The following is a 26,510-nucleotide window of genomic DNA, read 5'->3' on the forward strand; positions in this document are numbered from 1 at the left end:
GACAAAAAAGCGAATATTTTCCCAAAAGGTCAAACTATTCCTTTCACCTCTCAACTAAAACTTGTAAGCAATTCTCATACCTGCTGCTGTATTAGCTTATAACCTAGTCTAACCGTGTGAAAACAAACAACAGTGACAGGGGTGTTTCCCTCCTTCTATATTATATTTGTACAAGTTTTCAAGATTGTACAAGATTTCTTGAAAGCTATATTTTTAATGTCACTGCCTGGATTGAGTTAACAGGATTCAAAACGGGCCATAACGTCTCTGTGAGATCCCTCCGCCTAATTGACTCCCGGTGTGAGCCGCTGCACCTGTCTCCCCGCTGCTTCTCCCTCCGCCTCCGCTGGCCGCATCATCTCCTCCCGCAGAGGCAAGTGGAGCAGCAGCGTCTCTCCCCCTCCTGTCTCAGCTTTATGTCTGTGAGGGCTACTCAGCGTCGGTGGGGATATTTCATCGATGCTCTCCACCTAATGTGACAATTTCATACTACTGCTCGAAACACCGGCTGAAGCAATGGGAGCCTTTGGAGTGATAATAGGGATTTTACAGTACGCGGGACTTTACATTCAACTTAACGCAGCTCTCAACGTCGGACACAGTGAGGTGGACAATCACATCTCTGGAAATGGTAAGTTTTTTATGCCCCTGTTTGTAGTAGCTACTAGTTTTTATAGGTCAAGAAGCCATTAATATTATTATATTCACTCTTGATGGGGGGTGACTGGGTGGGGTTCAGTGAATATTGTTCTGGTGGGGATCTCTTTTTTCTGTTTTTGTTATAATAGACGACTATTTCTTATTGTTGTCTGTGGTTAGTTCAGATACCTGACGGTGTGTTTATCAGTCTTAATTAAACGTATGAATATCGCACTTTTATTATGTTTTAATGAGTCCACATGAAAGTGGCTGAATACAGTACAAGCTGATTAAGCTTTAAATAGAAGAAATAACTTTTTAACTTATTAAGAGCTGGTGAACACATTCCACATTCATATTTTGTATTCAAATTGATTCATTATAATGTCAGCACAACCCATCTTGCTTGACAAATTCAGGCGCCTCATGAAGGACTTCAAAAAAAAAACAACTGTAGCCTATTAAGCTGCTTCAGCCGGCAAACGGGAGCTTCAAGAGGCTGGTGGTCATTATGTGTTCAGGAATGCTGTGTGTACGTATTTCTGCAGAAATTCCCTCGTTTAAAATTACATATATATAAAAATTGTACAGATGCAATATCAGGGGATGGACTAACTTCAGCTTTAATAAGGTGAGCAAAACAAATAGCTACAGTACAGCCTCCATTATGTATGATAGTTATATTTTGTAAGGATTATGACTGTTACAGTGGGGTCTCTCAGGATATAAATAACTCTTTGTTCACCTGTATGAGCTGAACGGTGTTGTACCCGATTAAAATTAAAATAAGCTTTGTGCGTTGTTTGGCATAAAGTGAATTAAAGGGAATATTATCAACTTTACACAGAACAGATGAACTTTTTCAGGCCCAGCTTTGCATACATACTGTACTCATAAGATCACACCTCATAGCCACTGAAGACTGAATTATATGAGGGTCAAGTGCTTTGCTTACAGACACTTTAACAGCGATAACTCTTAACCCTGCCGCATCAGGGATTCAAACCACCAGCATTTCCTGGCACGAACACTCTTCTTTGACCCAGCACTCCCATTTAGGATTTAGGTCTAGGCTAGTTAGATTTAAAATGCTATCTTCTATGCAAAGCAGTCACTTAAAGGCATACTGTGCAGGATTTTCTTAAAAAACAATGTATAGACTCATACAAAAATAATCCCTCTCAATCATCACTTATGACCCACCAGAAGTGTATGGTTGTGTACAGTATGTATATATAGAGACTCTGCCCTCCGCCTGTATTTTCCTATTATTTTGCTGTGTTCATGATGTTTCTGGGCATCAGCCTTTGGGCAGTGGGTGCGTAGCCCCCAGCCAATAACAGCACACAGGGTGTGATGTTGGGACATGTAGCATAGCGACCAGGTTACATCACTGTCTCTGTCTCTCTCCTCTGCTCCGCTCTGCTCTCTGTCTCCATATCATGGATGTATAAAGAGCTGCAGGTCTGTGTGTCTGCTTGACTGAGGGGGGGACTGAGCTACACACACACAGAGCAGAGAGGCCACAGTGGACAGGATGAAGTTCTGAATTCACACAAAATCCAGTAATGCGGCACCTTCCCGCAGGCTTGGGTGTGTTTATTTGTGCTTTAGAACGTAACTGCTGTGAAACAATCAGAAAAAAACATTGAATTTCTCTGATTCACGGCTTTGTTTTCACCAGCGCTGCTTCCTCTCTTCATTCACTCTCTAGCTCGCTTGACCACTGCTGCTCTCTCTCTCTCTCTCTCTCTCTCTCTCTCTCTCTCAGTCTGGTGCTCTGGAGGGGCCAACATTGAATGCTTTGTGTTTATAAACACCAACCGACAAATCCTGCATAGTATACCTTTAATTTTTAGGACACTTTGTAGAGAATTATAGAAAGCAGGAATATGATCTCTATATGAGAACTGTATTTTAAATAATACATCATTCATATAAGGCAAAAACCATACTGCCTATGTGGCTGAAGGTTTCATGAAATGGCAACTTGTAAGATGATGCAAGCCAAGGTGAACCATTAAAACTAAAAAAAAGCACAAGGGTATGTGCCTTCAGTGTTCTTAAGACAAATTACTGCTCCTGTAGGCGCCCAAATGAGAGAGGGGATCTGTGCTGTGCTATGTGCTTTTTATAGAGGTGGGTGAAAGCTTTGGATGCCCTCTTACTGTACTGTAGCACCTTTACCATATTTCATATTCACAGCTGGATAGCTCTTGTTGAAACAAATAACAGTATGAGTTTACAGTTGTTCAGGGCTTTGTTGGGTCGCTAAGTGACTGATTAGTTTGTGTCCTATATTCCTATCCTAGTCCTATATTAGTATATGAGTATATAGTATATATTTTCACCTACAGGTAATAGTGATTGAAACCACAGTTTCATGCTGTAGGTGAATAAATCCTTGAATATGTTATTGTTTGTTAAATAATAATGTTCAGACAACTGCTAATTTTGTTATTTATATCAGTGTCAGCTTTTTTGGGACGTAATTGGCATTTTTACCTTCAAGTTATTTAACCTCTCTAGCAGCTCCAAACATAGATTTACTGTTATCTAATTAAAGTGTGTTATAACCACTTCATCACTGTGTCTCACTAGCTGTCCCCTGAGTCCTTTCTGCTTAGCAAGTTAGCTTTAGCTCGATCACTATAAATGAGTCCGGTGTGCAGCACTTCCAAATGGATTGACTGTCTTGGACAGGTTAGAAAATGAATTAGTAGCATTTCTCCCAGAGGGAGTTAATTAAAATTGGCTATAATCGTTGTGTTCTCTTTCCAACTCCATGTCTCAAACTGGCCATAAAGAAGTAAAGCCTTTAGGGAGTGGAGTCTTAAAAAGGGATGAAAACTCCTCTGAAAAACAGGCTGTTCAGGTTTTCAATACCAAATTCAAAAAATAATCTTGAATGAAATAAAAGCCTTGTATTTTCACTTTTGAACAACAATGGCTCCACCACCCGAAAAAAAGAGTACAGAGTTTTTTTTTAAAAATCGGTCTCTTTGATAAATTGCCCAAGCAAGCGGGGGGAGCTGAGCCTTCATGTAGAGCAGAGATGGTGGATGCACTGTTCTAGAGAGTGCTTGTTATACTCAGCCCAGACTCGTTTGTTTCAGATAAGTGCATCTGGCTTGGGCCCGGTTGGCCCCCGTACCCCTATTTCCACTTCAGCTGAAGCATAAATCGAATCACCTGCAACGCAAAATTAAACGTTCTGTGTGAAGACAAATGACCAGGTTAGGTGGATCACTGACTTCACCTCATTGTGTGCTATATGTGTCAGAGTAAGTTCGCTGCTCACCTGCCGAAGGTTTAGTGCATGTGTGTTCTTGTGTGGGGGGGTTTTGTCCTTGTAGGAGGTGAGGAACAAAAAATGATAATGATGACCCCGCGCGTGGTTTCATGATCAATTCCAAACACTTCATTTCCAGCGGAAGACATTGCGATGTTAGTGCTCTTTGGCAGTGTTCATCCTGTTATCCATCTTGAGCGTACCACTTTCACAGTGTGGGGGCGTGTACCAATTCATTAGGCTTCCAAAGTGTCTGGGATCCTCTGCCAGTCCTCTGCTTGGTGTCCTCTTAATGAGGACGGCCAGCCCAGGCAGTTTGCATTGGCTTTCAATTTAATGGAGCTCTGACTGTGCGAGGGGGGGCAACAGATTGTACAGTCATGCTGTCACAGCAGAGGGTGCTGGCGGAGGCTCAGTAGGAGAGAGCAGGAGAGCGAAAGGATGGTTGAATCAGTGCTCACCTCGAGAGGATATTGGAGACAGGAGTTTAACATGTCGGAACTTGAATTGACAGCTGCTTCCTCTGGTGACACAGTGATCTCATGACCCACGGTTGAAAAAGTATAAGAGATCCTTCTGTGAAATCCATAGGAATAAAATAAAAATTTCCAAAGACAATAAGTATTTCCAGAGATATTTTTTTAGAGGAAGTAATCTACTTTCAGTTTGGGTTTTTTTCAACATCAGGATCAAATTTGTTGATCAGAGTTCATTGTTGATAAGGTATCAACTTTCATTTAAGGTTTATCTAATTAAGAATACAGACAATTAGAGCTGCAATAATTACTTGATTAACTGATTAGTCGATTGACAGAAAATTAATCAGCAACTATTTTGATCATCAATGACATTTACTGGTTGCAGCTTCTCAAATGTGAGGATCTGAAGGTTTTTTTGCATCCTGACAGTAAACTGAATATCTTTTGGATTCTGAACTGTTGATCAGACAAAACAAGACATTTGAAGACATCACTGTCTAAGAAATTTTAATGGCCATTTTTCACTATTTCCTGACATTTTATGGACAAACAGATTAATTGATAATGAAAATAATTGTTAGTTGCAGCCCAACATACAAAACACTCATATAAAAGAGCCAAATGCTTAGTCTTGTCTCTTTGCTTTAAAAAAAGTAATTATTTTCATTATCGATTCATCTGCAGATTATTATCTCCAATAATAAATTCATTTTGGTCTATAAAAATAAACAGAGTAAAAACACCCATCACATTTTCCCCATAGCCCAAGCTGATGTCTTCAAATTACTTGTTTTGTCTGACCAACAGTCCAAAACCGAAAGATGATCAGTTAACCCTCACATATGACAGAAAAAAAATTAAATATATTCACATTTGAGAAGATGGAACCAGTGGATTTTTGGCATTTTTTGCATAAAAAATCATGGAAAAGATTAAGTGATTATCAAAATTGACTAACTGATCCAGCCATAACAGGTTGAGCTCTTAAAATTTGTCCTGAATCACCGAAGGGAGCAGATAACATTGTTTTTGCCATAGGCGAAAAGTCTTTGAGAAGTGAAATCACTTGCCACTAAAAAAAGGAGGGAGGAAATCGTCCCCGAACTGTGACACTTTGTAGTGAGCTTTGTGTGGGCCCTTATCTCTTTGCACGCAGTAAACACCAGGGACAGAGAGAGCTTCACCTGGATAACCTGCTCAGTTCTGCTCAGTAAAAAGTGCAGTGATAGCAAATAATGTACAGATTTTTTTCAATCAAGAGGATGGAGAATATATAGTACATTTGTGATGAGGAACTGTTTATATGATCTCACTTATAGTAAACTCACTTGGTAACTGCTGTGCTTAACTGTCCCATCTCATGAACACATACACAGCATCACTTAAAGGTTCTCAAGGGCAACATAGTCAATCAGAACATGATGTTATCTTACATCTCTGGGGACTCCAGATAGTGTGTGTTCCTGAAAATGGCTCCAAGCCCCGGTATGTGTTGTCAACAACACGTGCTACTTCATGTTGCCACACACATGCAGAAATAGCCTCTGAGGCTTGTTTGTCTCAAGGGCTATGAAAAATTCACTCCGCAGGCCTGGAATATCAGCAGCAACAGGCAGACAGCTGCTTGCTTGATTACCGGCTCCATTCTTATTTCATTATTTTACCTTCCACCTTGAATGGCGGCTGAAGGTCTCACAGTGAGCAGTTATTTCCCTAAGGAGACTGCTGTCTGTTTGCCCTACCGCTGGTTCTGAACCAAATACAGCATTATTGACTTTCTGGCAAATATTCAGACTACTTATTTTTGTTTATCAGTGTTATTGTGTTTTTCACACATTTAGTTATAGGTTGTCACTAGTAACTGCTGTATAGAAATCTCTTGAAATCAGGTTGATAGTAGTATTGAGAGCTGCAGACATAATGTTTGACTCATCTGTGACTTTAAGTAATATATAGCAACATTATAAACATGCCAGTGTTAATGTCAATGAAAATAACTATATAACTAAATAAAACTGACTTAATCTTGCTGCTAAATAACATCATTTTCATTGGAATTACGTGAACACTTAAAACATGTTTCTAAACCAGTGCTGCGACATTTGAATGTTTTTCCCATATTCACTAATCAAACTAAACCAAACATAACTCTCACTAGTTAGTTATCTGCATGCAGGATTAAAGCTTTTTAAGATCAAGATAAATATCTGCAGTAGGTCTCTTTATTACAGGAGCTTCTTCTTGTTTCATTCACCGTTCCCGTGAGTCTTCCCTGATTATTAAAGCCATTCATCAAATTAGTGAAATACCTCTTCCCAGAAAGATTCTGTTCACGGGCTATTTACATTCACCTTGGTGGAAGTTATGATGTTAGCTGTTTTTTTATGTCTTGGTATTTACAGCGTCTGTCCTTTTTTCTTCCCAATGAATCATTTCTTCTCTTCAGTGCCCTGCGGATGTGACTGAAATGGAAGCATTGAGTTAATGACCCTGATTTCAGCTGTCCCCGTAAGGTGGCAACTTTTCAGGTGAAAAAATGTTTGCATTTAACCCCGAGAAGGATTTTCACAATTCTCACAGCTACTAGTGTTTAACTTCAAATGTCCCTTTGTGTCTCATTCTTTCGACATCTTTTACATGACTGTAAGGTACAGTATGTGCAAACATTTTGGCACAAAGTTCCTGATTTCATGCATATATACAACATGTGTTCTAAATTCTTCCATTATTTGTATTATTATAAGTCTTTTAGAACATTAGAATAATTCAAGTTGAAAAAAAGATGAACACAAATTAATTACCACATTATTTACCCATTCTTACTAAGAGGAGAGTAAAAAATTAAAGGCAATGTTCTATATTTTTCTTATTGTCAACAAATCACGATGAAAAGACCAAAACCAAGAAACGTGTATTGCCTGTGTAGCCAGATATTGATCATTCCTCCATTGTTAATGAATTGACTTGAATGACTAAAACAGTTATTCCATTAATAAAATAGTTGCTGATTAATTTTCGGTTGATCGACTAATCAATTAATTGATGTTGCAGCTCTGTTGACATGTTCTTTCATTATCATGGGCACTATAGTTTATTTGAAGTCAGTTCCACATACAATGTCTAAAAAACTAAAAACTATCCTGCCCAGCAATTTTAGAAAATTACCAGGCCCTTTTTAAAAATAGTTGTGATCCATTTTTAAAGATTTCTGTCTGTCGTAGGAACAAATTGACTTAATGAAAGTACTTTGTGACACATCGTTGGTTCTGCTTTTTGCATGGGATTTGTTGACAGCGTGAAAAATATAGTCAACCTTATCCTGGAAAGGTTTGACAAAGAAAAAGAGAAGCTTGCAGGGTTGGTGACAAGCTTACACTGCAAGCTTTTCTCTCTTTGTCTCGCTCTCTTGCTCATACACACAAGCACACACACACACGGACAAGCAAAGATACGGATGTCACACTTGCTTCTCGTCCATGCTAATAAGCCCTCTGTAATTTAGTCATCCTCAAACAGCTCAAGCTCAGAGTATTGCAGGGAGGGAGAGGCAGAGAGGAAAAGAAGATCGATGGATTGACCTCACACTGGCACTCAGGCTGGATTTATCCCTCTCATTTTGCCTGGGACCTAAAATGAGAAAATATTTAAGAGTGGTGTCTTTTGGGTTTGAGCAGTGTACGTTCATTTGTTTATATATTTAAATCCTCCACCGCATAGTTTTCTTTCATTATTTTCTCCCTGTTTCATTTTTAATGAGTCTTTGGTGGATAGCAAGGAGCCGCCTCTGCGTTCTCGTGGCCTCACTTCTATCACTGCTCCAAGAGCAATATAGTGAAAAATTCCAAGGAGGACCATTTTAAAAATGCATGTACTGTACTTGCATCTTCAAACAAGGGTCCCCTGCTTCTGCTGGAAGACGGCTCTGACAGTACCATCTTTATGAAAATCTATACTTAGAAAAGGCCAAGCCAAGCAAACTTATTCTGTGCCAGCTATACAGCATTATATATGAGACAACCCAGTGTGCTTCAGATTTCCCTAGAAGTCAATATTCACTTCAGAAGTGAATGTTTTCACTTTGCCTGTTGGCGGCCATGATAATTTACCAGTGGAGTCAGCTTTTGTGTTGATTTAGCATTCTACCAAGGTTATGGGATTGATTTCTGGTGACGCTACTGTGATTAAAGTCAGGAAACAGTTAGATGTGTGCTGAGCAGGCTTGTCAGGGCTTGACGCCGGCTGGGAGACATTCTGTTTGTCAACAAGTCGTGTTTCACAGGCAGGTTGAAGAGGGCGCCTGCATAGCAAACCGAGAGGCAATTTGACAACTGTCAGATCGATAAAGCCGAGAGGAGGAGGAAAAAGGATGGGAGAGGCAGGAGGGCGGGGCATTTATCAGGGCCCTGCATGATTTGATTGTGTCAAGACAGTATGATCGTATGTGTTGTAGCTTTACAAAAGTCTACTGATTTCAAGCAAATTATGATTAAAAACTAACAAAATTTTGTTTTAAACGTGAATAGTTTTTTTCTGATGTAAAGCATAACACAGTAAACAGTACTGTAATAAATACTATAATTAATCAATCAAATTTATAGATACTGGAAAATATTTTAACAATAATGTGATATATAATATTGTGATATACTGTATATTTATTATCAGCCGTATCGCCCAACCCTACAAGATCATACAGATCATCACTTACTAAGTCAAGAATAGGTTTTGAATTTGAGAATCGATTCTGAATAGAATCACAACACCAATAATCTGAATACAATAAAATCATTAGATTCCCAAAGATTCCCACCCTTACAGACCCTCTATGTGAGAAGCATAAAATGAGTGAGGTATGTGCTGGAAAAGCACATGTGGAAAAAAATGTGTGGAAGTTTTGAGGGATAATATTCATTTGGGTGCTGAAGAAATTTGACGTCATCACAACTTATATTATAAGCTTAATTTAAATGAGAAATCAAGAAGTCTTGAAAAGTTCACCTCTCATGTTCTGGAAAGCAACAGACGCTCTGTCTCTGCACACTTGAGACAGAACCTCTGACAGACAATTAAATCAAAGTTCCATGAAAGCACTCTAACAAGGCTCTTGACAGACAAGTGAAGAAACGTTTCCATTAGTGAAGGGTGAAACTGAAAGAGTGTCAGGAAGCATATTGTAACCCCATTAACAAGCTGGAGACTGACAAGCCATAGGGTTATTGTATTGTATTGACTTTAATAAAGCAAAGGGGATGATATGGGGTTTGATTGCACCTCCTGTCTGTCAGCAGCCAGACATTTCTCCATTCTCTGTTTAGCGTCGTCAAGTCAGGCTAACCCATTATTGCTAACTTTGGAGCTAAACCCCTTCACTTTTCCAGCAGTTGGGGAAACAACAGACATGACTTTTCTTGGTCTTGAGAAGCTGCAGCGTTTATTAACTGACACACTGTAGTCTGTACTGTACATTTACTGCCAGACTGACGACTTACTGCTAACCTTTTCCTCTGCTCTGCTTGCATTTGCCGTGTCTTTTCTGCCACTCACTCAACCATACACTCACTCAACTACACACTCGCTACACCCACTGCCCTATTCCTCAAAATGAAGCTACGCTACCAAGAGTTTCTCGGGCAACGACAAAGAGTTTAACTCACAAACAACACCACACAGAGAGGCCCCCAAATGCTATTGATTTCTGAATTAATGGTTATTTTTGGCATTAAAAAAAAGATTTCTTTGGCCTGGCAGCCCACCAGGCCTGTACAGTTATAGGGGAAACACTGGAACATTTGTTATATTTCTATTGAGGAAAATTATATTTAGATGATTATTGTTATCATTTTATCGCCCAGCCCTACCCACTGAAGTTTTGTGGATGTGCGTATCTTTGTATAGGGTGACCATATTTTCAAACCGGGACCCTTAAGTGTACTGCATGTTCAGGCACGCAAACATGTATGCGCTTGTGCAGGCACCATAGGCGGTTTCATCAGGATGGGGGACAGTTATTTCAGCGCATAGCATACCTACCGAGCGCACCTTTCAACACCATGGACAACACCTCAGCAGATGAAAAATTATGTTTTGTCTCCCAAAATCTACCAAGGCATTTTTCAGTGTGCAGACTGCTGGCTAAGTGGCTGACTGTGACACATTCTCTGCCAGCTTTTTTTTTTTAAAACAAAAAGTACAAATCTCTTTATGGACTATAAATAACTTCATAGGCTATAACATAAAAATAACTTTAACTTACATGCTAAACGTTTATGTAAGCACTGAAAACAAGTATACAATTATAATTATTATTTTAATTGTGGTGAAAACAATTTGCTTGTGAATATTGAAAACTGGGACATTTTAGTGTTTTTACAGATATTTGTCAGGACTCAGGACATCCAACCTTAAACCACGACAATCCCAGACAAACCGGGACGTCTGGTCACTGTATCTTTGTACATAGTTTAGTCTTTTAGATACAGCCACTACAAACATCAAAAATTGCAATATCACAACTTATCAGAAAAATAACCGTAAGTAGAGCACTTGAAAATATATAGTAATTTTGTCTGATAATTGACTTAGCAGTTTTCAAAACTGCAGATTTTTTGTAATGCTTCCATCACATAATGTAGAAAATGTTTCCATAAATTGCTGCATCTGTTGGGGAGAAGTTCTTTCTTTGTCCTTTGATCTTTATTGTGCGGTTGGAAGACACTGGTCTGTGTGTGTGCTTCTGTATGTCTGTGTATGTGAGGGAGAAACCATATGTGCGTTAAATGTTGCAGGATGATAATTTAAGAGGACCATCTAGGCCTCACATCACGGCATTCTCCGCCTCCACCTCGTCCATTACTTTCTTAGATAGGGACACCTTGTGCATTAAGACTCACATAAAACATGTGACAGAAACACTCAGCAACACCATTATGGTTGATTTGTGCTTAGAAAATATTACGCATTACATCTTCTAAAATGCATTTCAAATGCTACATACAGCTACATCTACACACACACTGTATGCTGAATACAAGCCACAGGGCACACACACAGGAAGTCTCCCAAGATGCTGAACACCTGCCAGAGTCATTGGGCAAGGCTCCAGATGTATTGAGCTACTCAGAGTGTTGGAAGCACCTCTTTATGCTAGACACCAGAGAGCCAACAGACACAGACTGCCCACTCAGAGAGGTAGAGAGAAGGGAAAAAGTGAGGGGAACTGAATTAAAGGAGGAAGGAAGGTGAGAGAGTATAGAAGAGGCTTGCATGAAGAAAAGAGGTATTAGAGACCTCTAATAGGTAGAAAGTAAGAATGAAAGGGCAATAGAAAACGGAGATAGAAGAGTTAAAAAGCAATGTGTTTTCAACAACACGAGCTGGAGATTTGTGGGAGATGTTACTGACCTGGAAAGATAGACGGCGAGAGAAAGAAAGAGCTAAGAAAGGATTTAAACAAGAGAAAGAAAGAGGTGGAAAATTTAGGAAGATCTTGTGTTTGCAGAAATGGGGTCTTATTGGCTGGGAAAATGGGAAAGTGCAGGAATTACCTTGCTGCTATAAGCCTGTCCTACTGTAACTCTGGACTCTCGGGTGTATTTAAGGACTCCCTGTGCAGCTCTCTCCTTGTCTTAACTTTGACTTCACACTATGGTTTCAGATGGCTGTGGAGATTCAGCTAGATTCATTAATTCTCCCTTCATACTCTACTTTGGTTGTGATTGCAAAAGAGTTTTATATATTTTTGAAATGCATTTAAGGTTATTTTTAAAGCAGATTTAATCAAAAGTTTTATAATAACAATAGATTAAATGACTATGTTTAATGTCAGAGGGGTTGCTTGTAGTGACAGACACATCATCCAACTCTGCAGTTCTCCTCAACTCTAAGGAATTTTATATCTTCTTTAAGCTTTTTTGTCTTCCGGTCCACAACTTCACTGTTTTGATTCACTTCACTCGGTTCACTGCTCTCATAGCAGCAACAGGGAGCTGTTCTCATTAAAAGGCTTTGATGAACCCACTGCATGCTACCTGCCTGGCACCAAACAGCAGAAATTTGGTTGCAATCTGCAACCTCACCGCTAGATGCCACTAAATCTAAAAGTTAAAGTATATCAATGTTGTGTTTACAGATTGTTCTTGCTACCCCCAAGTGGGCAATTAGGTTAAAAAAGCTATTGCAGGTTATTGCAGAGAGGATGTTGCAAACAATCACACAAAATTATGTGAAATCCTATTTAATATAAGGAACTTGGTTTAATTAAGCAATGCTAATGTTTAGTCTACAAAACACAAAAAACAAAGACAGAAATCTTACTTAGTCTATGACTATAAATGTTTTGGTTTTATGATATGAACCGTAGACTGTATATAAAGATGGACATAGCGAGGTGTAACGTCACTGAATGGTTTGCATTGGAAACAGTTTGAAGCCCAGAGTTGCTGCTTGTGGTCGATGCCATCTTCCAAACAAGGTGTGTGGAGTGTTGCCTTTCACGCTTCGGAAACATGCCCCGCTAACTCAGACTGAAGTTAACACTAGCTTACTGGGAACACACTTGGGCTAACATTAGCTCCTTTAGCTAAATTATGCTAACAGGGCAGGTATAATAGTGTAATAAAGTAACATTAAACTTACAGAAATATTGCAACAATTACATTATTACTTATTTATTTCTTCTCATCCTCTTATTACTTTATCTTAATCTTACTACTTATCTTAGCCTTTCTTAAAGTGTGAACAGGAAATGTGTACATGTTTTACTTGGTAAGTGACAAAAATAATCAATTATCAAAATTTGTTTTCTATCCATCATCTCTAACCGAGTCATAAGGTAATTATTTCAGCACTATTTCAGTCAATTAAGACTGTGTTTTCACAAATGCTTTTATAATCCCTATATGCACATCTTGTTTTTCTGTCTTTGACTCTGTGTTCCACAAACATCTTTTTCGTCTGTAGGAACGCAGCTTGTTCAAAGTGACAGATGCTGCTGTCTGTCTCTGCCGCTAGCTGTTGATATTGTATCATGAGGACAAAAAAAAAGTGCCAGCACCCGCATTGCATACTGAGAAAATTCAGATGATTGAAATGCCACCTCCTGTTGTTTTGGTCATATATTTTATGTACAGTGAAGCTCTCTGCTATTCCAGGCTTCAGCTCTGGCACCATAAGTTCAAAGTTACAAGCCATTGTGATAAGTTTTGTCATACTCTCCATGCTCTTCATCATGCATCTCAGAGAAGACGTGCCAGCCTTGAATAATAAGATATATAGAAGAAGAAAAAAAAAGACTAAAATGTTTTTTTTCACTTGGAGGACAGTTCAAAACACATTTACAGTTTCTGAAATGCAAAGTTAATACTGTTATAAAAAGAAGAATTCTGGACATGAAATCATAAAAAGACAGGTGAAAACTTTTGTGTTGTTGTTTTTGCTGAAATCAGTTTCAAGATGTGTTAGAGTTGACTTGGTAAATAAAAAATTTGTGGCATCAGAGTGAAAGGAATTTGTCGCAATCAAATGATTGAGAGACATTTATCTTTTGTGTCACCAAGTATTGATTTAGCCTTACTGTGTAATGTTTTATAAATAATTGTCTGCTTACTAGTTGCTGTATATATTGTGTAGGTACTTGCTGCTACTGTGAGCTCCTCGCAGTCTGGTTATGTTACAGAATCATTTCTGGATTCTTTAACTACATAATAATGATCAGAACCATTCCCTCAGATGCTATTTCTGAATTTCTTGGACTAGCTCAGTTCAGATTGGATTGCCTTGTTATTCTGAAAGAGTTTCCTGCCATTAGGAGAGACATGATGAAAGTGAATCATAATGCCAGCTGTGATTACAGTCTACCGTGGCATCTAAGAAACAGTTAGTGCCACAGGAAATTGTCCTAGAAAAGGCCTCCCACTGTGCAGCAGAATCACTAGAAATCAGAGAGGAAGCATTTAACGTGTTTCGTCTCCTTTTGTGTTATGCAGAGCTGCACAGAAATCAAAAATATTACACTGAACAAACATTTGTCTGCTTTATATATCTATACTATATATATATATATATAACTTCTTCCTTCCTTTTCCTGTCCTTTCATCTGTCTTAATAATGTATCCTAGAAGGGTGATAGTTGAAAACACTCATTATCTGTAGAAGTTTCTATTTGTTTGAGTAAGTGGCTTCACTTTTAAAGTAGAAGAAGAAGATACAAGAAATCTTAGGAAGCAGTAAAATGTATCAACTGTCTTGTGTATCCAGGTAAAATATTAAATGTACTTATTGTAATAATTATAAGTACGTTATTTTATCTCCAGCTCCTTGTGTAGCATGTAGAAATTATGTCACCATTTACCTCTGCTTTAATAACAATAATCAACTCTCTGCAAGGTTTCAATTAAGACTAAGCATCTAAAGCCACACCAGAGTAAAAGAGGAAAAGTCAGGAGATCACCAAAGTTATTAGAATTCATCCTTAGGGGGAACATGAATGTGTTTACCAAATTTCATGGCAATCTGAAGAGTCATTATGATTCAACCTCTGTGGTACAAAAATTATCATGTGAAATAACGAAAACTGTTCAAACTGCAGAAAATAATGTATTCATGTAGCATTTCATCACTCATACTGTTGTGAGAAGCTGTTTGAGAAAATAGGTTATCAGAGCCTTTAATAGCTTTCACTTTGATCACAGCATTATGCTGCGTGTTCTTACATACTACCATACCTTCAGGCTGTGTGTTTCTATATGTAATAGCTTCAGGCCGTGTGTTGTATAACACACCTCTCATGACCCACTTGTAGCTGACAGGTCCGTGAGAACTGCATGCGCTACGCTCTAGATGATAGCTGCTTCTTAACGCGGGCCTCAGAGAAAAAGGAAGAAAATATCTTCTCTGCCCTTGTATCTGTCAGTATCTTAATGTAGGATGCAGATGGAACAGGATTGGAGAGGTAGACTGAGCTTGACTGAAATGCATCTCATCTGTTATTTTTCAATCTCAAGATAATTTGCATAATAGAGGAGAACATGACAGGAAAAGTTTAAGAAAGACGTAGTCTCCAGTGGCTAGAGTGTACCGTGTGCTGTTTTTTACCATCAAGTGCTGTCTGCTCATACATAATGGACCTCCATGTTGCCAAATGACAAAAGCATACTCCTTAATGATCAGGAAAACATTCCAACCATTTGAATATGAAATATGGAGACATCTTGTTTCTCCTTTATAATCGAGCCACCTTTTTTTTTTCTCAGCTGAAAATGTAAGAATAGACACAAGTCTTTGAATGCTTTGATTGTGGCTTTCAATCGTTGTCTCAGTAGAATGTCAGGGATATATACTCTAGTAAATATGTTGATTTTCACTGTGTTTTACTGTGTGAATATAGTGGCAGCATTCAGCAGCAGCAGAAGAGCAGCCCGAGTGTCAGGTGCAGTGTGTCCACTGTTGTGGTTAAAAGAGGGTGCAATATAAATTCACCAGGGGCCCAACAACACAATATTATCAGGCTATATGAGCCGCATTATTGCTGTTTCTAATCATTTGCAATAAGTTGGGTATTGAGATGAGACATACAATGGCTTTCCAGTTTATGAGGTACACCTGCACAATCCAATCCAATCCAATTGTGCAATAGATCCCATCTTTGTAAAGCTTATATTGTTCCATTTTTTTAGCCACACGAGAGGTGTAGCTTTAGGGATGGAAATGTCAGTCAGTCTACCACTTTGGTCCAGATTGAAATATCTCATCAAATCATCAGATACCTCAACAGCAAGATGGATTGACAGTTAGTAGAGATATTCATGGTCTCCAGAGCAACAAACCTACTGAATTTTTTGCTCCCCTGGCTTTTCCTCTAGTGCCACCTTGAGGTTGGCATTTGTGGTTTTGAGGGAGTTAAAATATACCCCTACAGTCCCACAGGGCTCTGCCTTTGAACAATTCATAATAATACAAATAACACTGTATAACAGTTTGAAATTAAACATGGATTTAAAAAGGAAATATTACTCACTACTTTTGGAGATTTTGTTTCTTATGGATTGAACGCTGATAAAGTTTTGGACAGCATTTGTGCTTCTTATCATCTGTTCCCCTCACATCAAGGCAACTAGTGAGTCACATTTCAATTTGTTTGGCAGCTGCTTGTTTTTTTTTATCATTCTGAATGATAAAAGCTGTGTTTTATCACACTGTCAGCCTGCAGGTCACAGCGATGTTTTAATGATGTTTCTTTTCTAAAATACTTTGGAGAGAAGTTTTGATTATCTGAGCAGCTGCTGGTGTTTTAGCGTTCTGATTGTGGTCGGCTGTGTTTTATCATAGGCTGACGGTTTTGTCTGTGAGTGTGTGGAGAAAACATGCCAAACTGCTGGTGGTGCTAGAAGATAAGTCAGGGATCACCAAAGTCAAAACTACTTAGGGTACTTTTTGTCGTTCCTGTATTAACAAGCCTTTCTAAAGGTCTTTTTCTTTCTTATCATTGTACAGTATGTGTGGTTCTTTGCTTTTCAGCTTCTCAGCCTTTCCTATCACTTTTCCTCACTTTTCCATCGATCTTTCTTAGCGCTTTCTTCTCACCACACTCACCTCACTTCACCTCTGCCCTTGTCCTTTTCTCTCTTTTCCTCTCTTTTCTCGTCCTCTCCTTTATTGGCCTCTGTGCGGCTCCATCCCTACAGTACGCCTCCTCCTGACAAATGAGGCCACTGCCCAGCCGCAAGCAGCGGTGCATCAAGGGCAAGACTCCTGAGGGCTCAGTCAGTCAAATGGCACCAAAGCCCTCTCTGCAGCTTCTCCATTCTCAGGCTTTTCCTTACATCTTCCTGTTCATCCCCGGATCAGCTTTGTCAATTACAGATGCAGTGACTGATTCCTCTCTCTGCTCACCCGCTCTGAAGATTTCCCGCCTGTCTCTCTTTTGCAGGGTTAGGCTCTTAAAGAGCGTTATCGTAGAATATTATCTATGCATAAAGCAAAGAAGTCACAGCTTACTTTGTAATGACACTTCATGTACCAAAGACTGTCTCTAGAACCTTTTACTATTTTATAACAGCTGCTGTCAAATCTCCAGAGTGAGTAGATCATGTATTAAAGTTTCGCTCATGTAGAAGTCTTCCTTCAAATTTCAATGTGTGGGTGTGTGTAATGAGTTTTAAGAATTTTACTGTGTAAAGCCTTTTTATATTTACTCTTTGTGTAAAGTGGGAGCTTTCAAGAGGCTGCAGCAGAGATCATCAGAATAAATACTTACAAATAAATACACAATACTTATATAATACTTATAATAATTATAATACTTATAAATAACTACAAATTCACCTAATAAATACAATAAATTAGGCTCTATAGGTTCTGTGTATTGTTGAGGAAACTTGACAATGTATTTGATTCTAATTGTTGCACTACTTCCAAATACTCCCTTAAAGAATAGGTTCACAATTTCTCAAGTCTATCTTAAAACAAGTCAGGTGCCCAAATGAACATTGAAATGATTGAAAATTTCCCACTGTAATCATTCCTCATGTTCATACTGTCTATTAAAAGATCCCCTTCAAATGTGCTTTCAATATAAGTGAAAGGGGCCAAAATCCACAGTGTGTCCACACAGTCATTTTGTGCAAAAATGTATTTAAAAGTTGAGGCTTCAGCAGTCATTATATAACATCTGAAATCCTCCTCCTGCTGCCTTGACATTCTGCCTATAGGCTTTTTCAAAAATGTTTCTAACTGCATGGCTTCAGATCTTCTTCAAATTGTCAACACATGTCTTCTCTCAGGTTTCTTCCCACTGGCCTTGAAAGCTGCAGTCATCAAGCCACTCTTAAAAAAGAACAATCTATACACTTCACTAATGAACAATTACAGGCCCATATCGAATCTCCCGTTTTTAAGTCAAATTAATGAAAATGTTTTTCAACAGCTGAACAACTTCTCAGCACCAAAGAACTGTTTTCATGTCTTCCAGTCAGGATTTTGACCACACCACAGCACTGAGACTGCTCTTGTAAAGGTCTTCAATGACATCCACTTAAACACTGACAGTGGCAGAATTTCAGTCTTTGTATTATTGGATCTCAGTGCTCAACCACAACATATTTCTAGACAGACTGGAAAACTGGGTGGGACTTTCTGTACTAAACTGGTTTGAATCCTACTTAAAGGACAGGGTTTACTTTAGGTAATTACACATCTGAGTAGGCAAAAATGACATGTGGAGTTCCCCAAGGCTCCATTCTGGGGTCTCTTCTGTTCAACATCCACATGATCCCACTGGCTCAGATTATAGAAAACAACAAAATATTTTACCATAATTATGCAGACGACACACAAATTTACATAACCACATCACCAGGGGACTATGGTCCAATACAATGACTGAGTAAGTGCATTGAACAAATCAACAATTGAATGTGCCAGAGTTTTCTTTAATTAAACAAAGATAAAACTAAAGTAATTGTTTTTGAGCCAAGGAAGAATGATTAAAAATAAGTGCTCAGCTTCAATTAGTAATGTTAAAAACCACAAACCAAGCCAGAAATCTTGGTGTAGTCGTGGACTCAGACCTGAATTTCAACAGCCATATTAAGACAATTACAAAGTCAGCCTACTATTACCTTAAGAATATATCAAGAATTAAAAGAATTATTTCTCAGTAGGATTTTGATAAAAATATCTATGCCTTTATCTTAGTCAACTTGACTACAGTAAGGGTGTCTTTACAAGTCAGACAGCTGCAGCTGATTCAGAATGCTGCTCCTCGAACTCTCACTAAAACCAAATAAGTGGATCTTATCACTCCAGTTCTCAGATCTTTACATTGGCTTCCTGTCTGTCAAAGAATTGATTTCAAAATACTGCTGTTGGTTTAAAAAGCACTGAATGGTTTAGGGCCAAAATACATTTCTGATCTTCTGCTACCTTATGAACCATCCAGACTTGGAGAATCAGCTTTCAGTTTTTATGCTCCACATATCTGGAACAAACTCCCAGAAAACTTAGGGTCTGCTGCAACTCTCAGTTCTTTTTAATCAAGGCTGAGGACTTTTCTGTTTACCACTGCCTTTTATTAGATTAAATTTGAGGCTTTTGATTATTCTTTACCTTGCGAGACAGCTGGATTTGCGAGATCATGACGTCACAAGATCACACAAGAATCCATCTTGTCAGGCTTCAAGTTATTCGCTAGACTGTAAAAAAAAATTTGGACGTAGTTATTGTGACGTCACCCACTGGTTTGTGGACTGCCGTTTTGAAGCCTCGAGTTTGGGGATTTGACCATCCCATCTTTGATTTGTGGAGCAAGAAGTGACCATATTTGGATGAGAGGGTGGAGCTGAACCTAGTATGAAAATGTTAATGCTAATTTTCATTAGCAAAAAACAGGCTTAAAACTATTAAACAAAATGTACTTACCCGGAAAAACTGACCAGCTGACCCCATTAGAGGGTCTTTTAGTACAACCAAACACTGAAAAAGACTTTTAGGTGACCAACATGTTACAATTAACTTTCATGAACTGAAAACACACTGAAATAGTGGCAGCTATGCCTACATTGTGAATCTGGGGTTACACCATGGTTATATGACACAAGCAACATTGCTGTGGTAACGACTTGTCAATCACAAGGTAGCCACACCCTAAAGCATACCCTGCTTTATCGTCTATTTTACTGTAAATGGACCATAATTTACTAAATGAATATCATGCTGTATTGAAGAAGACTTGAAACTAGTGATTGAGATCATAAACTCATTAGGAAAGTGTTTACTGAGGTAATAAAGTGACAAGTAGGGTCATTTTCCCATAGACTTCCATACAATTGGACTTCTTTTTGTATGAGTCACCCCCTGCTGGCCATTAGAAAGAATGCAGGTTTAAGGTATTTCGCATTGGCTTCACTTTTTGGACTGGGAGCTACCCGCTTGGTGTGGACCAACAAGCGTCCTATGATGTTTCTTGCAAGAATCCAGTTGCCTCACAAGGTAAGTTGGTGATAGACAGATGGTTCATTCAATCACCTGCCAAGTATTTTTTGAAAGTGCCTTGGCCTTTTCCAAACAGTTTCCAAGGACGACTTCTCAGATGTTTCTGTGTAACAAACCATCTGGTGTGTCAGGTTATTAATATCTTTCACTGCACTGTAACTTTTATTCTCCTGTTTTATTTGTTTTATTCTATTTTAGCTTATTTTTATTTTCTATTAACTCTTTAAAAAAAAAATTATTTTGCCTTATGTTGCTTTTACATTTTGTCTTGATGCCTTTTATGTTTATGTAAAGCACGTTGAATTGCCTTGTTGAAATGTGCTATACAAATGAACTTACCTTGCCTAAATATGCTCATATATATTTAATGCAGTCACTTAGGTTGAGAGAGAGGATGTAAGAGTTGACCAAGATGAGAAAGAAGTGTGTATTTGTTGTGGTGATTGTGAAAACATGACTAAAATGGGCAGTTATCTAATTAATGCAGATTACCTTGGATTTTCACTATATATTAACCATATCATAATTACAATAATCAGTACTTTATGAATACTGCATGTGCAACATTAAACTGACTATAATGAGATGACATTTCATCACATAAAAGCTCAGCATGGTGTGTATGCTGATTGTGTATTGATTCCATGTATAGAAGTTATTTGTACAAAAGAGCAAAACCACCATAAAGGTTAAATTCATGTCATTTCTGACTGGTATCGGGGTTCAATGTGTCCATCAGTTATATGTCTTCTCCAGGCTTAATATACAGTATTGTAGCAATGATTAAAAGCTGTAATCATGTAAACGGACCATATTTATTTCAACATAAAGTTGGCAGTCAAAATCCTTCCAGCATTCAAGTGAAATTTGTCACATCTAAAACTCCAGACCATGTGGGGGGGGGGGAGCTTTTTAAAGGAACTCCCAAGTTGTAAGTGCTCCTTAACTCAATTATAGTATCATCCATTAACAACCTGAGTCATGTTTTCTTTTGTCTTGTCTCTCTTTGTTTTATTTTATCACAATCACCAGATGGTACGCTGTGGAGTGGCGGTCTCTCCCCACCATTCTGAGTAGAAGTGGATTAACAATGAATTACAGTGTGTTTTAAGTCGGCTGAATGTGTGTTTACAGATAAAGGAGCATTTGGTCAGTTGACGTCTCTATTTTCTTGAGCTCCTATACACCAGAAGGATTACAAGTGCTCCCCCCACACACCACACACACACACACACTCACACTCTCTGAGTCAGATGATATGTGATGAGAAATGTGCTGTTATGATGAATTATTGACCATTACTGAAAGCCAATCCAGAGAGAAAATGATGTTCTCTATGGAGGTGGTTGGTCTTGTGTGTGGGATTGAAGTGCAATGACACTTACAAATTAGTATATCTGTATAATGTTCAGTTCAGGCTGCTGTACTATCGACAGTAGATAAATAATGTCCTTAACACCCTGTCATTTTAGTTTATATATATTCAGTTTTATTCAGTTCTGCCCTCTTTACACTACTTGTAAAATGATGACAACAGATTAAAAAGATTATTCAAACTGTAAATGTAGATGTAGGGGAAAAAACAAAGGGAATAAAAACTACAGAACTGTACTTATTACAGGATATACAGTATGTAATGCAATTGATCATGCATGTTGGATAATACCTAAAAATTATTACCAAATAGTCAGGGTACAAGTAGCTCTGGTTTGTCAAGTTGATACCTTCTTTCTGAATTTGCCATTGCTATATTTACTTGGCTACTGACACCTTGTCCTCATGTATCACACAGTTTTTCTCTTGCTGAAGTGTGATGTAGCCATGTCACCCGTTACATGTTGTCACTGAGCTCTCGTGGAAATAGAAATCTTAAGGATTTGTGTTTCTGTCATTTTGGGGATGTATTAAACCCATCATTTGTCTCAACTTTTCTTTAATTTTTCTTTTTTTTTCTCCTCCAGCTCTCTTTACAGAGGTGCCGCACGACATCACGACGCACAGTGGTGAGGATATAGAGATGGCTTGCTCCTTCCGCGGGGCGGGCTCTCCCTCCTACTCTCTGGAGATCCAGTGGTGGTACATCAAGGACCACAGAGACTGGCAAGAGAAGCCTGCACAGATCACTAATAATGTAAGCAAGAAGTAATTAAAAAGAAAGTTTTTTTCTTGTTGTTGAATGTATTAATGTACTTTGTGATGACTGAGTGTGTATGGTGCTTAAAGTAAGTTAGTCACTCTTTCCATGTTATGCACCAAATACCAAAAATAAATTAAGATATTTAGTAACACATATCCAAAACCCTAAGAAAAGCATCAATCATAATCATAATTACATAAGGTAACATATGGGCATTTATGTTCATGTATAAAATGCCAAATAAATTGTGCACCAAGTAGAAGAAAAAAAGAAAAGAAATGGTATAACGTTAACCCTGATTCATGCATTCATTCAAACCTTTATTTAGACAGGGTAGGCCACTGAGAGCAAGCTCTCTTTTACAAGGATGCCCTGATTACAATACAAATATAAAATATAAGAAGAAATAAACATAATCGGCAAATATAAAAAGCAAATATGAACAGATAAGCAATAAGTAATATAAAATATAAGAAACAATAAAAGCAATATACAAAAGCAATAAAACACATAATATGAAAACACATTAAGGCAGTAAAAAGCAATATATGCACATAAAAGTTAAAGCTCAATTAAAACACATGCATTTACACTGCCCTGTGTCAGCTAAAAGAGATTTAAAATGATTAAGAGGGATTAACTTATCTAATTTTACTATCTTCTGCAAGTTGTTCCACTTGTGTGGAGAGTAATATTTATAAGGCAATTTCCAAATCTCAGTGCTAACATGTTGATTTTCAAGGATCAAATAGTCTTGGGACCTAGGGCAGTGTGAAATGTAACTGTAGTTAATAAGACATGTAAGGTACCCAGGAAGTTTGCCAAGGAGAGCTTTGTATGTAAATAGAATGCAGTGCTGTTCTCTTCTCACTGCCAACGACTGCCACCCAACTTTCTGATGTAGAATACAATAATGCGTTCTAAAGCCTTCCCTAGTTATGAACCTTAGGGCCAAATGATAGACTGCATCGAGAGTGCATATAAATTACATCAGTGCATATAAATTACATCACCATAGTCCATAACGGATAAAAAGGTTGACTGAACAATTTTCTTTCTTCATGCCTTATTTCTATAAAAGCCAGTTTTGCTTTTAAAGACTTTTTTAAAGACCATTTCCTCAGTATGTTTTTGAAACACAGCTTGTCATCTATCCAGAAACCAAGGTATTCATAAGGGGATTCTCTTTCAGTTGGTGTCCCATCAAGAGTAGTAATATTTACTTCAATGGCACTGTAGAAATCAGCATACATTTTCTTATATCTGAGTTTAACAGTAATTTAAGATCAATCAATGTTTGCTGTACCGCACAGAAATCAATATGCAAGTTTTGAACCACCTGGGTGGTGATAAAGGGTCTAACTGAAAAGTTTCATATATGTCTTTGTGCATCGTCCATGTTCGAAAAAATACATTTCTCTATTTCTGTGTGTAAACAATATATTGTTTGTGTGTGTGTGGTTTCCAGTAAAAAGGAAAACAAAATGGAGCTTATTATCTGTATCATTGAGATACTTTTGCTCATGGTTAATCCTTAAAAGCAGCCTATCATAACATAATTTGTGATGGATATTTTCTTATTCATGATATCAGTTAGAGCATTTTTGTGATAATTTTATTCAAAACCTTTTTTTACTCAGCGACCCACATTTTTTCTTCCAAGCTTAAACCTTTTTTATTTATTATGTCCATTTGCGGTTTCACTTTTTCAGCGGTTACAGTTCATTTTATTGGACAGAACTGCTCAAACTCAACCTAAAGCGTACTGTATACCACCAGACTGAGGGAAATGCAATATTAGCCACGGCAGAAACCCTCTGGCACGGAAACGAAGGGATAATTGCTGATTAGCATTTGCCAGCACTGGGGGAACAGGTTGACTCTCTCCCATCATGGGGGAACTCAGGCTCCCCTGTTGTGCCTCTAGACACTATAATTGGCACGGAGAGAGAAATAGATTTTCAAAATCTCTGTCTGCTCCATGCATAATTCATACCTATGCCCAAAAGAATACCTCTGTGCCTCTGCATACACACACACACTCTCCTGCTCAGAGGCTCACATGCCTGGTGCTGTCGACTGCGTGCCCATACAAACATGCACATATAAGCATGCATACACATGCAGACAAAAACATAAATCTCAAACACCAAAGAAAATGGTAACTGGAACAGAACTGAAATCCAAGGAAGCTAAACTTTGTTAAGAAAACCCACTGAAAACATCAAACATGTCCACTGTTTTTTTTGTTGTTTTTTTAAGTGCAGCCTTGATCAGCCTTCTGTTGCTAATGCTTCATCCATATTTCTGTGCAGGTTGTGCCCCTGGAGAAGACGTCCAAAGATGCCACTAAAATTAGTGTGAGTTTGATTTAGCACCAACTGTCAACTAGAAAAAAGCACAGTCAATATATCAAAGTAGTTGATTTTTTTAAGCTTCTTACCCAGCAAGCTTTGCAAGATTGTTTCCATTTATGGATGGATGCTATGTTAACTCTATAAAGTTCAGAAAAAGGTGTAGTTAGCTTGCAACATTAAATTATGTTGTTGGTTTATGGTATTATATTATATTACTTTTGTCCTCATTAGGTGGTGAAAGTGGCCGGCAGCAACATCTCCCACAAGCTCCGCCTGTCCAGCGTCAAGCCGTCAGACGAGGGCACGTACGAGTGTCGTGTCATTGACTTCAGCGGCACAGTGGCGCAGCACCACCGTGTTCGGGCCTACCTCCAAGTAGAGCCTGAGCGGAGACAGGGGTCGGATGACGTTCAGCTGCAGGAACCAAGGCACCGGTCGCAGGGGAACACAGTCCACCCACACCCTCACCACCAGACAGAGGGCAGGGAACTGAAGAGGAGATCAGCTGACAGCACCACTGACTGCAATGAGAGCTGTGTGCTTTAGAATGTCATCAACACATACACACACACGTCACCACAGGGTTGAGGCGTCAGTCGTTAAATGGACCCTTTGTGTTTTCTTTGTCTTATCTTTAATATTGTTGTTTGGATGCCAATGTTGTTGAATGCCAATAAAGGGCAGCATTTTATTGACAGTACATATGTTCTTTTTGTCGCTTTGTTATTTGTGTCTGTGCTTTTTCCTATTGCATTCAGTTGATGTTTAAGTGACAGTAAGGCTGTAAAAACAAAGGAAAAACTTTTATGTTGTCTGAGCAGGACTCCTTCATTGGCCAAGCATCCAGAACATTTCCTTACAGATAAATTTCTCTGACACAGAACAGACCCTGTCCTTTGGAAATGGCTCATTTCTACTCTTCTACTAAGCACATGCCAAAAGCTGCAGTATTTCAATATAAATGCTCTCTAAAGAATAAAGAATAAAATATGCATCTTTCATTTATCAATTTTTTTAAATTATTTATGCAATCTTTGTTTTAACACTTTGAAGGGAAACTCTGTATTTAGCGTTCTAAATCACAACTAGAATATTTGTCAAAATACAAATGTATGCCTTCATCACGTCAAGATGATACTGTATGTAAATTATTGTCTATATTCAATCCTGGCACTGTAAACTTTTACTGTTATGACTGAATTAAAGTTTATTCTGTGCTACGTAACCAAATGACTCAAGAAGCACAGCTCGTATGTTAATCACTCATTCTCTCAGCCGCAATATAAATATAACTTTTTGTTTGTCATTGCTGCATCACATTCTCCTCCTGACTGTGTTTGTTTGAAGTGCTGCTGTTTGATATCTGTTCTGTTAAATACATTCATTTGAAATGACTTTGGTCCCTTTCCATTGATTTTTCTGTACTTCTGTTAGTTGAAAGGACTGATAATACTATGATACATGATTTCAGCTGGAGTGAAACAAAAAAAAAATCAGAAATATTTGGAAATGTTTCAACATAGTAATTAGATCTATTTGATAATGGCTTTTGTGGGTAGGCCATTTTCCCGTGGTTTAGCAGCACAAACTTGGTTTGTATATCTTTGTGTGTCTTAACT

The 26,510-nt window shown here is 38.2% G+C and overlaps 1 protein-coding gene across 1 annotated transcript; it reads left to right on the plus strand.

Annotated features, from left to right (window-relative positions):
* On the plus strand, window positions 1–26,285 carry vstm2l (V-set and transmembrane domain containing 2 like). Its single transcript, XM_044349487.1, has 5 exons — window positions 1–63; window positions 244–631; window positions 22,359–22,528; window positions 24,850–24,894; window positions 25,123–26,285. The coding sequence occupies exons 2-5, from the start codon at window positions 517–519 to the stop codon at window positions 25,435–25,437; spliced, it is 645 nt and encodes a 214-aa protein (XP_044205422.1). The 5' UTR covers window positions 1–63; window positions 244–516; the 3' UTR covers window positions 25,438–26,285.
* Window positions 26,286–26,510: the final 225 nt, after the last annotated feature.

Source organism: Thunnus albacares, chromosome 4 (assembly GCF_914725855.1).
Source record: "Thunnus albacares chromosome 4, fThuAlb1.1, whole genome shotgun sequence".
In the NCBI taxonomy this organism is placed as follows: Eukaryota; Metazoa; Chordata; class Actinopteri; order Scombriformes; family Scombridae; genus Thunnus; species Thunnus albacares.